This window comes from Anarrhichthys ocellatus, unplaced genomic scaffold (genome assembly GCF_004355925.1).
Source record: "Anarrhichthys ocellatus isolate YVR2014 unplaced genomic scaffold, GSC_Weel_1.0 scaffold63, whole genome shotgun sequence".
Taxonomy (NCBI): Eukaryota; Metazoa; Chordata; class Actinopteri; order Perciformes; family Anarhichadidae; genus Anarrhichthys; species Anarrhichthys ocellatus.
In genome coordinates this window covers 1,090,343-1,106,209 of record NW_022280093.1, presented here as the reverse complement: position 1 = coordinate 1,106,209, position 15,867 = coordinate 1,090,343, and the positions used below count along the sequence as shown (strand labels likewise).

The window sequence follows — 15,867 nt, the reverse complement described above, 5'->3', positions numbered from 1 at the left end:
ACACACACACACACACACACACACACACACACACACACACACACACACACACACACACACTGTATAGATTGTTGGGCACTTAACTCTAAAGCCAAGTAGGGCTTTTGTTTTCATAACTGCCCCTTTGCCTTAAAGTGCTTTTCCATCCATCCATCTATTGGATTTCATCTCTTGCTCTTGGTAAAGGTCAACAGTTGATGTTTATTCAAAGTTTGCCTCCTCTCAGTCTCTGACGTGGCATCAGATTAGAGGTTTGCTAAACACTCCACAGAAGCACTCCGAGTGGTGCTCCTGACCCCGTCTGGCCTTCGGCTGACCAGCGTCCTATTTAAAGTCTTCTACATTTTTCATCTCCTCCTGCACAGTCCCGGTTCCCACCACTGCAACCAACTGTCTTCCCCCCCCCCCCCATCCCCAAAAAAAGATTTTTTTTTGGATGATTCAGGTCAGGGTGTATTCAGTGGAAATCCCCATGCGCCGCACACAAGGGACATCAATATGTAGTCAGTGGTTGGAGAAGAGAGTTAAAATGGCTCAGTGCCATAATTTATTCAGACATTGAACTGGCCCAGGCTTGAGGTATTCAAAGTAGCCCAGGGAAAAAAAAAAACACAGCTTTTAGACATTTCATGAAGCCCCGGTTGCTTGGCATTTATATTTAAATCAGCTCGCTGTGAAAGCATGGACTCAGCGTACGCCTGGGCCAGAGGGTCTCAAGAGGAAAATACCCAGTTCACCCACCAGACAGCCTTCATCCCTGCTCGGCTGATACTGCCTCTATTCCAACTTTATATTTAAATACTATTGTAGACCTGCTTTATTTATTCCATAACCTCTCACTCGGTAGGAAAATACCATTCGAGGGTGCATTCTAGCATCTGTGACGTTCACTTCAGAGGTTATCCTCCATAATGTATAAGTGTACAGAGCCCGCCTCTCATATTCTGATTAAAGGGTGAATCCTCATGGAGGCACATAGGAAAACAAAGGGATGTTTCACTGCTTTCTGTGTCAAACCCCAAAGAGTGTGTGCAATAGCAGGTGTTTTCCATTTTGACAGCTAGTGACAAACACCTGCTCAAAAGTTTCAAACCATAGAGATTAGTGAAGGAACAGCGGGTGTCGATGGAATCAGTGATATTGGAGCAAATGGTGTTCCAGTCGAGGAAACGTAAGTGTCAAGGCAACACCGAATTCTTCACTACTAAGGTTTTTGTGTGTGGAGGAAGGATTAGCATACTCTTCTACACCTTTATATCTCTGTGAGGTAATTTGGTAACCATAAAAATAGAAATAGGAGAGAACACACACGCACACACACACACACAGTCCAGTCTCGGCGTGTCCTCTCTGTAACCTTATCAGTGTGCTGAGTCATTAGCTCCATTACCTTGAGTTGGCAGCCAGTCAGGAGGAAGGGCCGCTCCTTCCTCTCCAGGTACAGTAAAGGACCCTCTGCCTTTACTTTAATGCCATCTCAATGATTGGAAGCTTCCACAGCTAATACATTAGCGCTGACCCCCATCTCTTCCACCACACAGTAGGAAGTTGATTTGGCTATGTTATTAGAGCCACTTGAGGGAAACGTGTGAAAGCGTAGTGAGGTAGATGTCACCGTACTGCAGCTCGGTGTTGTTTATGAGCGACTAGAGAGATGACTACAAAGAGGAGAGTTTTTAATTCGGTGTGAGTTTATCAGTGGACGAGTAAACACCAAGCAGCTTCTTTTAAAGTTCAGTGAAACATCCCAATACTGAGTCCAGTATATTGTTCTAAAACATTTCATTCATTCATTATCCAAACCACTTACCCTGTTCAGGGTCGCAGGGTGCTGGAGCCAGACTCACGCTCACATTCACACCTACGGGCAATTTCGAGTCTCCAAATAACCTGAGCTGCATGTCTTTGGACTGTGGGAGGAAGCCCGAGAACCCGGAGGGAACCCACACTGCAACAGGGAGAACATGCAAACTCCACATAGAAGGACCACCCGGGATCGGGGATCAAACCCGGGCCCCTCTTGCTGTGAGGTGTGAGCCAACGCATTTCATTCATTTATGGCTTTATTTTGATAGTACACTTATGATAATATTGTGTAAATAAATAATACAGCGCCTATTCAATCCCGCTTTTGCACGGTGATGGTTACAGACTGATGTGAAATGTTCCCATTCCTGTGTTGCAGGATCCTGCAGCCATGAAACCAGTAAAAATCTGTAGCTGTAGCTGAAAACTAGTTGGGTCCGGAATGGAGTTGAGTACAGCTTCTTCAAACTAAATGACTTTAATATTGACTTTAGCGCTCAGTGCTTTTATCCACGGTGATTCATTCCAGCTAATATATTTGTCGCGCAAACAAGGTGAGAGTGAAAGATAAATAAAGGACAAAGCAATACGAGGTAATAGCCCCTGGAGAGGCCGACCTCTCCCTGTGGTGTGTGTGTGTGTGTGTACATCTCTATGACCCTGCACCCTGGCCATAATCCCTCACTACAGGGGCTGGATTAGGGCCTCATTTTATTAGCCATCACCCTCCCTCCATCCCTCCAACGGTCTCGCTCCCTCTGCAGCCTGGATCGATGGCTGGCTCGGTCTGAAGTGGCGGCGCTGGTTATTAAACGTGGGACCAACCAAGCCCTTCGGACTGCCGGGATAATCCCATCACAAATTAAGTAGAGGAAAATTGGTCAGGGAGACCGGGGAGGGGAGAGAATCTTCATATTGTGACCTTCTAAACAGAAACAAGCACACACACAGCTCTCTTATTTATCATATGTTAATCTGTGAGGATTTTAATGAAGACTCACTATATGGGAATATGCTCCTCTGGTTATTGTTAATGCTTCCGTCTTTATCTGCTGCATTTGAATTCAATATACTTATTATGTGTGAATGTTTGGTACCGTACAAGCATGGTATTAAATAACACAAATAAAGTGTTTAGTCCCCTCACAATGGACATCTTCGTGTGTCAGCATCTGGCAACAATCGCGTGGCATAAAGCGAGATCGAGGCTGTCATGTTGTCAAAAGACCGAGATAAACGTCCAGTAAGAGCTGAGCCCTTGAGGTATTCTGGGAAATACACCAAGGCTTTTAATCCACATCAAGTGTCTTGTATAACCTTCTGTCCACACACACACACACACACACAGACATGCAAAACAGAAAGCTTTATTCAAAATGTCCAATAAAAAAAGCCTCATTGTGAGGTAGAAGACAGGTAGAAATTTAAACAATCTAGCGAGCGTCTGCGTTTTTTTATCCTGGACTTTGTTTGATTTGATTCCCATTCCCCCCCCCCTGTCTCTATGGATCCACCTCTCACTCGCTGTCTTTCTGTATGTGTGTGTGTGTCATCTCTAAGCCTGTCATGTATGATAATACTGGACGTTAATTATCCCCGCTGTCTGAGGTGAACGTCATTAGAGCCCTGAACTGGATGTGAACCAGCCGTTACCGACAGGGGGGCAAAGTCTATTAAATGCCATTATTGAATCTTCAACCTAATTTAAGAGTAAACGCACAGCGACTGGCCGTCTGGCTGCTAGCTGTGCTTTTCTTTACTCAATTTCAAACCTCCTTTGAGGAATCCTACAGACAAGGGCCAACATAAATGAAACACATTTGTAACAGAGTAATGCAGAATACATTAAGAGCTGCTGGTGAGTTTTTCTGGCATGGTCTGAGGCAGCAGAGTGGTTAGGTTAGGGGGGGGGGAGATGAAACTTTTAACAGAGTGTTGGAAAAGCTACTTTGAAAGTGCGGTTTTACAAGCTACCTGTTACTGTATGAGAGCTTGCAGCGATGAGTCCCTCATGAGAAATAGACTTTTATTAACTCAAGTTGCTCAGAAAAAGTAGTTTCGCTCAGCTCCACTTTTTGGTTGCAGAGAAAGTTCCGAGAAGTTTCCAGATGTCATCATATCATATGCATAAGAACTCCCTCTGCTCACAGTGGAAGAAGAGGGGGGGGGGGGACACACACACTGTGACAACAGCTCTTTTTAACTCAAACAGGATAACGGTGCAAATGTTTCCTCGTTGGCCATACGGGGCACTTTTTGGAAGTGAGACTGAGACGTTGTCAAACCCAGCAGTAAAGTTGGCAACAATAAGAAGGCTTTTTATAACATACAGCTTAGATTTAATGACGAGCAATATTATTTAGCATTTCAAATAATGTGGTTAAGTCACCATTAAACTACTGTAAAAGGTAGTGAAAGTACTGAGTGGATTGCTGAGTTCTGCTCTGTGTCCCACAGACTGTCCTCCCAAGAAGAACGACAGCAGCAGTTATTTCCGCAAGTGCCCCATTACGTTCCATGACAACATTTTCACATCCAATGCTTTCTCCAATTACAGCAAAGTTAAGGTGAGGGTAATAAACTGGCCATGGCAAGGACATTATGGTTAAGGTACGGGCTAGGGTTAGGCAGGCAAAACACTTGGTTCGGGTTAGTTTAAGATCATGGTTACAGTTAATTAAATGGCAACAGTAACTGTACATCTCTAACTGGACACAAACTCTTCATCCTGCTACATAAAGGGCTAGGTAATGCCTGCACATCCACTGATAGCTCGGCGTAAATTGTAAAACGCTAAATTGTGCTGCTGTGTCTGAGGCCACATACATATATACGAAACTATCTTAAACAGTCACCTTCATTGAATGTGGAAGCACTGTTGTACTTGAACTATGCAGACTGCTACAAGTCAGGGTTAATAGATAACCCTTAATGACAGTCATGGTTCAAACTGTGAAAAATACTCAGTAACAACAGGCTGCAGGCCAGCGAGGGACCAGAATGACTCTCAGTGAGTCAGCCAGCAACCTTCAAGCGGAGTGTTGTTGAGAACACGACAGACCACCTTATTATCAGGTCGAGGAGGATTAGATAGTGGGAGTGGGGTCGAATGGATGTTCCATCATGTGAGAGTAAGCACAGGTGAAGGACATGGGAGAAGGTCAAGAGAGGCTTCTTGAAAGGATTCTTGATAGACAAAATATCGTGAGTCAGGGTGTGAGAATAAAGGCGACTGACAAACACGTCGCTGATCCCACCTTTATTTTGGGGGATTCAGTCACATAATTATACTGCCTTCATTTACTACCCTGCAGGCGGGGAGCAACAAACGATTACAGTCGCATTGAAGTCTCCCCAGTCTTGTCACGGCATTAAATACGTACGAGTTGCGGGCACAGCGTAAGCCGTGATTTGAATGCGCCGCTCCCGCCGCTAAGACATGTCTGTGGTGTATCAGATGGAAGCTTAGCGCCGGCATGTGCTCGCTGTGCCGTGATCCGCCGATGGATGACAGGTGGTTACCCGACTATTTGCATAATCATGGGTGCCGCGCGCAGGCTGTTAGAGCGTCATAAACAAATCCATATGGCCTTTCTGGGAAAATCCAGATGATTCATACCCCGGCTCACGGATACACTTACAGTGTAACAGACATCAGCAGGATTCCTCCCTGAATGTCTCGGTTGGAGCACACTTCATTCCTTCTACTTGTTCTGGCAGCTCTCATCGAATACGTGAACTTTACACCCGGTTTTAGTTGCAGTTCGGTCGATGTGGCAGCTGTAACATGGACCAGCGCTTCCTGTGCAGTTTCTTCTAGATGTTTGATGGCAGGGGGTGGTTTTGGTTGGGAGACCCGGTTTCAATCCCGGGCAACTTTCCAGAATCAGCTTCAGTCATTAGTGCGGTGTGTAAAATGACCCTTATCTTGAGAGTCGGATCATGATATGTGAGCAATTTTGCTGCAATTACGGTTGTAATTGTTATTTTTAGGGTGGCTAGGCCGAGCAAAGGGGTACATCATTTTCTCTCATATTTCCATTTTTTTTTTTTTTAAAGCTGTGTAATTTTCCACCCAAAACTATATCTGCAGTATATGTCTGTCACTATTGCAGAACCGAAGCCAAGCCAAGCCTCCCATAGTTGAGTTCTACAATGTTTTCCTTTGGGCTGAGTAGACTTTCTATGGAAAGAAAAGTATTTATAATCACCACTTCCCATGTCTCAGCGGACATATAGTGAAGTCGAGGAGGTGCTGTAGGGGTCTCTGGTTACCAGACAGAAGAAATGTGCTACAGTTGGAACACTTGAGCTGTAAAGTGATCTGCTCATTATGCGATTAGCGCAGGTTTAATAAGTCTCTTTTTTTTTCACTGTGTCCCATATCTTTTCCTTCCACAGACATGCCTCTCCGCGTCCGTCGCAGTAGTGATCCCTCCATGGCCGGCCTTCCTCCGGGCGAAGTCCCGGTTGTTCCAGAGGAACCGTCCAGAAAGAACCCGACCCGCTGGTCCACTACTGCTGGCTTCCAAAAGCAAAACCCCAAACCAAACACGAGCACCGGCAGCCTGGAACGAAAGGTATCAGAAACATAAGCTTGACTTACGACTGCTATACCTCAAAATGACTACGAACTCAAATAATTCATGTCATGAATGCTAACGAGAATCGAACAAAGTGTAAAAAAACTTTGTCATATTAATTCTGTATCGCATTACTGTCAATTAGTTTATACCAATTCCAACAGCATCTTGCCCTGAAGTTATTTTCCCACAGAGCTGCAGAAATACTGGAGCTGCATCAATTATGTCAGAGATCTGTGCCCTGAAAACCTTCAACTTCCAGCAGTCGCTCTGTTTTTCACTTCCCTCATTTCCATTCAGTCTCTCCTCTGAACCCCAAATCAAAGAGGTAAACCTGTGCTGCCCTGCTTGCAGATATCCAGCAGAGACATTGATAGTCTTCAACTGAAACTCGCTCCTTCTGCCAGCACCCCTTGTTGTCTTTAAAAACAACAAAAAATTCACCTTTCTGATTATAAATCCCAAAAAAAAAAAAGCGTAGCTCAGGTACATCCTCCCCCGCGGCTTCTGAAAGGGAAGGGAAGCCAATTAACTTCTCGAAATGGCTGCCCCCCCCCACCCCACGTGGTGCTGCCAGACCTTCACGTCTTGCTGAGAGAGAGATGAAACGGGGAGGTTTAAAAAAAAAAAGGGAGACGATTGAGTGCTTGGAACGTGACACAGCAAACCTCCACGTGATTAGTGCGTCTGGAAGCATTGTCTGATAATCCTATTTAAAGACACTTTAGTTGTCAGAGCCTCCACAGTGTAATGGCACACTCCCCAGCGGAGGCCGGGGGGGAAAAAGAGGTTGAGGTGAAACGGTTATTAGGCCTTTCATTTTGTCTGGGTGGCTTCTTTTTCTGGCACATCTTACGCAGAGAAAAATATGTTCAAATATTTGTTTGTCAGTTTGAGCTCAGAAATAATGAAAAGATGTCAAAGCAACAGAACGGGAATGTAAATAGGCGTTCTTTGCTCCGGGGCTTCCCGCTCTTGTGTGCCCTCTGCAGGATGTTAATGTTTGGTAGCTTTAAGCAGGGATCAACCGGATTTAACTTGAGATTATAAACAATATAAACAATTGCACATAAGCACATCATATAACAATGATAACTGTGACATGACACCACAGATTACATGGAGAAAGTGATTCCTGTTTTTCAATGGATTTCTCCAAAAGGACACTTTAAAAGACTAGATTTTAGAAATATATAAAGCTTGACTGAATGTTCTGTAGCAGGTGATCTAAATTAGATCAATTTAAGTGATCTTCCTGTCACTGGCAGCTGGTTTGAAAAGTAATGAGCTAGCACTGGCAGGCTGTCCTCAAACACACACACACACACACACACACACACATATATAGTCTATTTTAGTCTATTTCATGCAATCAACAACAGATGTTGAATGTATTAGTCAGCATTGACTTTGATATGTTTTTGTCTTAGGCGTAAACCTTGTACTCAAAGGGAACCATACATCAGTGATTAGCTTTGCCAGATGGATGCAAGCCATACACTGTAGTGTCTCCCCATTGTCTGGGGTAGTTTCCTTTACACACTACAGCCAGCCATGTTCTGTTCAATTCCCTGTGAGTTCAGTTATGGCTGAGTAGGGCCCGGTTCTGCTAAGTCTTCCTAATAGAGGCCGACGGGAGTCCTCAGTCATCGGGTAGCACTGTAAACTCATCACGTCTCCCGATGGCTTTCCAATGCCTCGTGTTCGCCACGCTTAGCACAGTCAAATAAAGGGATTAGGGAGTAGATACGGGCCTGTTGATTTACTGCTACCTCTCTGGTATCTTGGTTTTTCTCCGCATTTTACGATGTGCGTCGTAAACGTTTTTGGAGAGGGATCCTTTGTGTTGCGTGTCGGGGGGGCCGAGGCCACGATGGCTATCAGGGGGCCGTCTCAGCAGAGCCCACACGTCTGCTGTGCTTCCTCAGGCCCCGTCACATCACATTCAACTGCACTAAAACACACATGGCCTCTTAGCATGCAGGGGATCAGATCTCTCCCCTGTTCTCTCTCTCTCTCTCTCTCTCTCTCTCTCTCTCTCTCTCTCTCTCTTTTCCTTGCATTGTTTGCTGCTGTTTTATCCCTCGCCGAACACAACTTGTTTTCATGTGCCTTTGTTCGTCCTTTCGGCTGTCTGTCATCCTCCCTCTCATTCGGCAACGTGCCACTTGGGAGATTTTCTTTTTAAACTTCTGTCTGTGTTCTTCTGTTGTGTGATGTGTCTCATTAAAGAAAGCCAAACTTCTGTTTCTGCCCGTCTCGCTCTTTAGCTGCCGTTTCGTAACTCATCAGACCTTTAATCATTCTCATTCTGTTTGTGTACCTTGGTGAATCCTTGTCTCCGCCGTGTCTTTTAATATTCATTTGCTTTCATCTTTATTCAAATAGCTTCAGCTACCGCGACCTTCAATTGCCGATAATTCAATGCCGGGGCTAGCATGTCTGGAATGTAATTCAGTGTGTTTGTTGTGCTCTTGGCCATTGTAATAAGTCTGCTGAAGTCTGCCGGTGTTCGACATTACCTTGGTAGTGTTATTTTGGAAGGTGTCATGGAAGAGCTTAGCTGCGGCTGTCTTATTGCAATAGGCCTCTAAGCAGCGGCTCGGGTTTAGCGGTGGGGAAGGGTTAGGGGTGAGGGTTGAAGGGAGTGAGACCAGAATGAACAACACAACACCGGTCTGTGGCGCGGGTCCAAGATATACTAACTGACATCCACCGCTAGATGTCTGTCACCCAGCTGCTATAGATAGCACCAACCCACAAATCTGTCCGTTCAAACGCAGACAACATGGAGAATGGAAGTGATGCTCGTGCAACGATGTTGAGCTCTCCGCCTCCTTCTGTTCCTCTGCAGGGTAGAGGAGGCCACGCCTATCGGAGTCTTCCTCGTGACGCGAGTGGCTGGACCGCTCAGTTCCAGAGAGAAATTACTCGATCGTCCCTGAGTGCCAACCATCCAATGGTGGACCAATGGCTGGACAGACAGGAACAGGTATGGAGGTTGAACTGAACACAAAAAAACAGAGCGATTTATTTCGTTTTAAAGATGGGAAAACATAAGCGTTAGCATTTCCACATCCACATTAAATACAGTTTACATACAGGCAGGCATGTTAAGAACAGTTTGAAGTGTCACAGCAATCCCTGGCCTCACGTCACCTTACATAAGATTGATCATGAAGAGCGATGAAGAGTATACCGACTTGACATTTGGGAGAAAGAGAACACTGGTATTGGTTCGGTACTTGGAAAACACCCTGAGTTGAGGCCTTATAATCTGAAGAGATAGAATTGGATCATACATACTGTCACAACATTTCTGGCAGGTGTTATTATCTGCATTTTACGCGCCCACTTAGCAGCCCTGTCTAATAATATTCCCCACTGAGTGACAGTAACATACTGAATAACATATATGCTATTTGGCTGAGACGTAAATCCAGAGCACCTTAAAGTAGCAACGGTGGACTTAGTTCTTCGGCATGGCTACAAAAGGCAGCACTGTGTCACAATGCATCGTACCCTGCCACGTTACAGCGGTTGTAAGCGCAGTAGTGACAGATAACAGCGAGGTGCTTTCATCCCCACTGACTGCTCACTTGCCCAAGCCAACGAGAAAACAGAAACGGTGACTGACATCAGGTTTCATACTCCTGCTCCATGTGGCGCTACTTTTCATAAAGTAACAGCGCACATTGTGAGTCACTGCAGGCTTGTCTCCTCACTTCACACCTTTCCCCGCTCCGCCGCCACTTTGTGATCGTCTCACTCTGCGACTGGTCCCGCTACTCCCGTGGCCTGTCAGAGGAGAGGAAAAATCTTCCCTTTTAAAAGTTATTAAAAGTGACAAGAGGCTCTCTGCCCGGGAGAGCAGAAATGACCTTGGGAGGTGTCGGACACGCCGAGCTCGACGTGATGAGGAGGTCTCCCAGCTCGTGTGTCAGCCTCTGCCTCGGCTACCTGCTCTGACCTATGTAGGAGGTGTTTAATCGATCCCGCCCTTCCAGTTAAAGGATGAGAAAAGAGCAGAGAAAAGGGTGTGAAACATAGTGATATGGAAAGAATAGAGAAGCTAATGCACATGTAATAAAGGAGTTGATGGACATGCTAGCTGCCTGTGTGGTATTCCGTTCAGCTTGCCAGGGTTTCTCACCTGAATGTCTGGGCTTTGAGTTTCTGGGTGGTCTGTTTGAGTTTCTCTCTCTGGTCTCAACCTAGGAAATCAACCTGGCCAAGGTTGTGTGCCATTGTTACCGAGGCAAAAATAAAGTGTTTTCACTCTGCAGAGCTCTCTTACAGTGTTTGTCTCTGGCTAGACAGTCTGTCAGGACAAAGCAATGTTGTGAAAAAAGGAAGCTATTTTAGTGCACTGTGTGTTTTGTCTGGCTGAAGCTGCTGCAGTATTGCTCAAAGAGGAAGTCTAGCCATACCACGAAAACACACACACTTCTTACTTATTTGTTCTAAAATGAGATACCTAAATCCAAGATTACTGTAATGTTTCCAGGTTAATACATATAAATCAATGTCTCGTGAAATATAAGATTATTTTTTCAGAGCAGGAGGCCTACCAACAGCAGTACAGTGTAAACATTGGAACATTTGATGAATAACAGCAGGAGTGCCACAGTGCCAGTCTAAGCATCCACCCGATAGCTAATTCTCAGTGCTACCTGAGTCTTTGTAATCTGACAGCTGTACGATTTAAGATGATTCACAAAACACAAATCCGCTCATTAGAGGTGACACGGTGACGGCTTCAAAGAGGCGCGGCGTTGCCCGGTTGTTTCTTTCCTTCTCTGTCACTGTATCTCCGGCTTGATCGCTGCCTTTCCCTCCCACACGTAACTGTTTGATACTTTGTCTTCTTTGTCTGTCTGACGGGCGGGCCAGCGCAGCAGCATCGCATCGGAAGATAAAAATACACGCCGTGGGTTAATTAAAAAGAATTGTGATCAGTGCTAGAGCGCTGGCGGAGATAATGAGAGTACACACACACACACACACACACACACACCATGTATTTAGGAAAATCTCACCAATTAGAAGTTGTTTGTTTATTATGGATTATATTTCTCTTGTACTTTATTGTTCTGCTTTATGAGAAAAGATTAAAGCAAAAACAAAGACAACTAAGAGAGGGCATCGCACTCATTTCTGTTTGTTCTCTGAACCATCTGACGCATTCTTTACTTTGTATATAATGTGTGTGTGTGTGTGCATCATGCTCCTGCAGCATCTTTTCTTAGCTCCATGCACACACACCCTCCCTCCCTGAGTCATACTGTACCTTAAGTTTTTTAAGCACTTCTTCCTACATCTTCTCCCTTTAATGGCGGATGTAGGCGAAGCAGCTCTGTTGTGACTCTTAAAGTGCTTCACTTCACCATTCATATTTAAGCAGGCCTCCCCCCCGTGCTATAAATTAGGAATGTGAAGTCAGGCCAACTGAAAATGACACATTGGCTTCTGTGCTTAACATACCAAAGTGGTTGTTGAATCGACTGTACAAGCTGTGATTCCGTCGTCACCACGAGCACCACAGACGTGACAAACTCAGTGAGGGATTTGAAGCTTTGTGTTGCTTCCGTCAGCATTTTATTTGACATTACATAACTTGAATATAGATGGGGGCAGTATTGTGGCTGATTTAGTTAATCCCCCGTTAAACCTGGAACCTGTGATTAATCTTGATAACGAGACGATTTCCTGGATTTAATAACGAGTTCGGTGTCTCTTTACAATGCAGTGGTATGTGTTCGTGTTTTTTTTGTCCAAATGTTCATTCAGCGTACAACACTGATCACAAGGCTGTCTCGCCGCTCTAGTTATATCTGGAAAGCACGCCTCACTTGTCTTACAGTATGTTTATCTAAGCAGTCAATAAATTCACTTTAGTGGCAAACAATTCCATCTGAGACTTTGGGAGCTCCAGCCGTTCAGTCCCTCGCCACCCTTCCACACACACACACGCACGCACACACGCACACACACACACCGCCTGACAAATGTGGCGTGGAGAAGAGCCCGCTCTATCAGCCCATATACGCCAAGGCCTTATGAGTTATTCTTTATATAAACAGCTGACATTAACGTTGGTCTATTATCCCACTGATGAATGTTAATGGGCCCTCCAGCTCAGCATCACACGTACACACACACACTTACGCTTACACACATTCGGATCTGGCTGAGTGCCTCTCCACTGTATTATTTTGCAGCCTTGATGAGGGACCGGAGGCCATTATCATGAGCTGTACCAGAGGCAGGAATGACACCAGCTGTCAGTCACAGAGGGATTTAACCCAATCACAATGGCTCACATGGAGGGAGATGGAGACGTTTGAAGTAAACCCAAGAAGTTCAAAGTTGAAGGCTTTTAGAAACAGAGAGACATTTGTATCACGAATACTGCTTATGGTGTGTTATTTATAGAACGTTTTCAAACCAAGATAAATTGATTTGTTATTTGTTGGCTTACTGCTCCTGCTTTGAAAATCAGTTTCAAACAGTCATGCCCATAACAACATGAAAGAGAAAGCGAGAAAGCTATAACTAAAGCATTACATAACAGAGTCCAAAACATGTCTGAGTGGAAGCAGCTCAGATCAGACATCTTTGATCGAGCCTCCAACTGTGGGAAGTGCCTCCCTCTCTCTATTGTCAAAATGAGACACCTTGTCTGGCGAGTTCTAAAAGGGAACCAAAGTGGCGATGTGCCGCGGCTAAATCATCGAGCCAACATGTTTAAACAAAATGAGTTTGTTCAACTTCAAGCCGGAATAAGAGGAGCAGTGCGAACACACCTTTTATATTTTATTCTCACCCAACAAACACATTTGTGAACTGATTCCTCTCCAAAACGTTTTTTTCTCACCTTTTTTTTTGGGGGGGGGGGCTCTCTCACTTCAGTTAGAAGCCAACAGTTGTTTTACAACAATGCGGCTTTATTTCTGCACATTTAAAGTGTATACAAAATAAAGCACAGTGAATGAATGCATGAATATGAATCAAATGTTGTTTTTCTCAAAGTGTAAAATTTGCAAATCCTTTTGAGAAATTTGCTTGAAGGAGTAATTCCAGTATTTGTCAACCTGAGTGCCATTTGACCTGTAAGCAGATTCTCTCTGCTACAACGCCTGAAACTGATTCCAGCTTGACTTGTTTCATCAAAAATACACTGAATACAGTTGCAAACAGACTCTGAAGTGGGGGAATGAAGTGGGTCAGCTCTCTAAGTTCTCATTTAATTACCTGCGCAGTAGTTGGTGAGTGAACTCAGTGTATTCTCCCGACTAGCTTGTTGGCAAAGCCCACACAGTATGCAGACCCCGAGGCGAGCCGCCGGCAATGTTAGAGCAGTTAAGCGCGGACAGAAAACACAGCAATAACCCCCAAACCCATGGCTGCCTGACACAGTCTCTCTTTCTGTTCCTACCTATCCGTCTGAGAGACGAGCGCAGAGGACGGGTGAGGTTGGAAGAGGACAGCTCACCCATTTCTCTTCTCTCCAGGGCGATCTGGTGGATACAGTGTGAGTGCATTAGGGTTCAGACAAATCGGGGCTGATGTTTGATAAAGAGCTGGTCGGGGGTTTTGTTTAGTGCAGCGCACATTCCAGAGCGGCTCAGTCAGTCCCGTTGTAGTGTCCTGGGCCTGCAGAGAGGACCTTGGACTTATCCTTATCCCCTTAACTCTCCCTGGGACTCGCACAGGAAGGTCAGCCGGCTTCAAAAAAAAAGTTGCAAGACTAGATGAGAGCCCTTGTGCATGTTGTCTGTAGAAGACCATGTCACCGTATGCATGAACTCACCAGGAGCTTTCTAATTGCTGCCCAGTTTACCTTTACCTTAAGTATAGACTGAATTTGAGAGTCTGATACTAAATCACAAGCTGTACATCTTGAAGTGGGGGACTCCCCCGGATCTGAAAATGCGGAAGTGCCTTAAACTTAATTTTTTTCCAATGGCCGGCAGTTGCATGATGTTCATTTAGTAATTTACAGTCCCAGTTAGAGTTCAATAGACCATAAAGCAGGGGATGCCTTGGGGGCGGGGCTACGTTGTGATTGGCAGGTCTCTACCACGGCGTTGTCCGTCTGGGAGTTGTCCGTGTTTGCATCTCACAACTTTAACCCTTTCACATTGTGTTTCACTTCATGAAAGTGAATTGTTACCTTTTTGGTCACCGAAAAACGTACTTAGCGTTCGGTTGTACTTAGTTCCGCCCTCTAGTGTCTCTTCTTGTTGCCAAGATGGCGTGACGTCACGGTGACTCCGTCCACTTTTTTTATATGCAGTCTACGGGTGGCCCGTAGTTTCCTCGTCTGGGAGTGTTTATGAGTGGAATGAATGGCAGCTCACCAGGGACGCTCCAGTCCAGCCTGAGACCTGAATGAGAACAATGTAGCCCGGAGCGTCACAACGGCCTCTCCTCTCTTAATTAGCCATCGCCACTGAACCCCTGCAGGAACTTCATGACCCCTGACAGACCAGAGCCCAGGCCTGCACTGCTTTTTAAGCCTCATTTAGTTCTGGTCACCTCCTCCTTTAACCTCTAAGTGGGCTTGGGAAGTTAACTTTAGCATTTGACATCTTACCTTCCTGCACTGGAAGCAAGCAACATGACAGCTTTCTCTCAATCATATATCACAGCATCAATGATATCACACAGGGTCTTATTCAGTCTGCTTATCATATTCCTGCTTCAGTGTGTAACTGTTGTGCTCAAAAACTCTTAAGTTCTTCCAGAACTTTGTTGGATATCTGAACTTGTTGTTTGTCGTTTTGTGCGCTAAACACCACGTTCTCGATATTCGGGGCTCTTTTTTTCTTGTTCCAAGAGTACCACTTTTTTCTGTTCAGGTCCTCAAACTAATGTGAACGTACAACTGAGGCGGATGACATTGTCATTATGTTTTCAGGTGTTTGGTCGTATGAATCTCTGTTCCAAATTTCATGACAATCCATCCGAGTGTTTTGAAACGTTTCACCTAAAGTCACAAGTGTCAACCTCATGGTGGTGCCAGGACGTAGGTTTGCATATGGACTGTAGGGACACCTATTGATATTTGGGCAAAGTCACATTATCTTAGGAGTGAGCACACACACACACAAACAAACACACACACACACACACTGTTGGTGTGATTTAGTTGATTCATTCCACAGCAGGGAAAATAGATTGTAAATGAGCAATTAATGCTATTTAACGTCTCATTATTAACTTAACATCTTTGTTCGAAAATAAATGGCAGTGATAATCGCCATGAACCGTAACATATGTGTGTGTGCGTGCGTGTGTGTGTGGGTGTGGGTGTGATTTATATTGAGTACAAGACAGTTAATCATCCACCAGCTTTCCTGCCCAGAAGCTTTTCTCACACGGCTCTCTGCGTCTATTAGCATTCAGCAAGGCTCCCCTCTCACCTTCACACACACACACACACACACACACACACACACACACACACACACAC

At 45.0% G+C, this 15,867-nt stretch overlaps 1 protein-coding gene across 3 annotated transcripts in view; it reads left to right on the top strand.

Moving 5' to 3' along the window:
• The window catches only part of LOC116397197 (partitioning defective 3 homolog), a 314,996-nt gene that overhangs the window by 102,971 nt on the left and 196,158 nt on the right, over positions 1–15,867 (top strand). For all 3 annotated transcript variants that reach the window (XR_004213660.1, XM_031872427.1, XM_031872426.1), the window contains exons 4-5: positions 6,208–6,386; positions 9,244–9,381. Coding sequence is in view for 2 of the 3 variants with exons in the window: in XM_031872427.1 (XP_031728287.1) it covers positions 6,208–6,386; positions 9,244–9,381 (317 nt within the window). In the remaining variant the exon portion in view is untranslated. The remainder of the gene's footprint in view (positions 1–6,207; positions 6,387–9,243; positions 9,382–15,867) is intronic.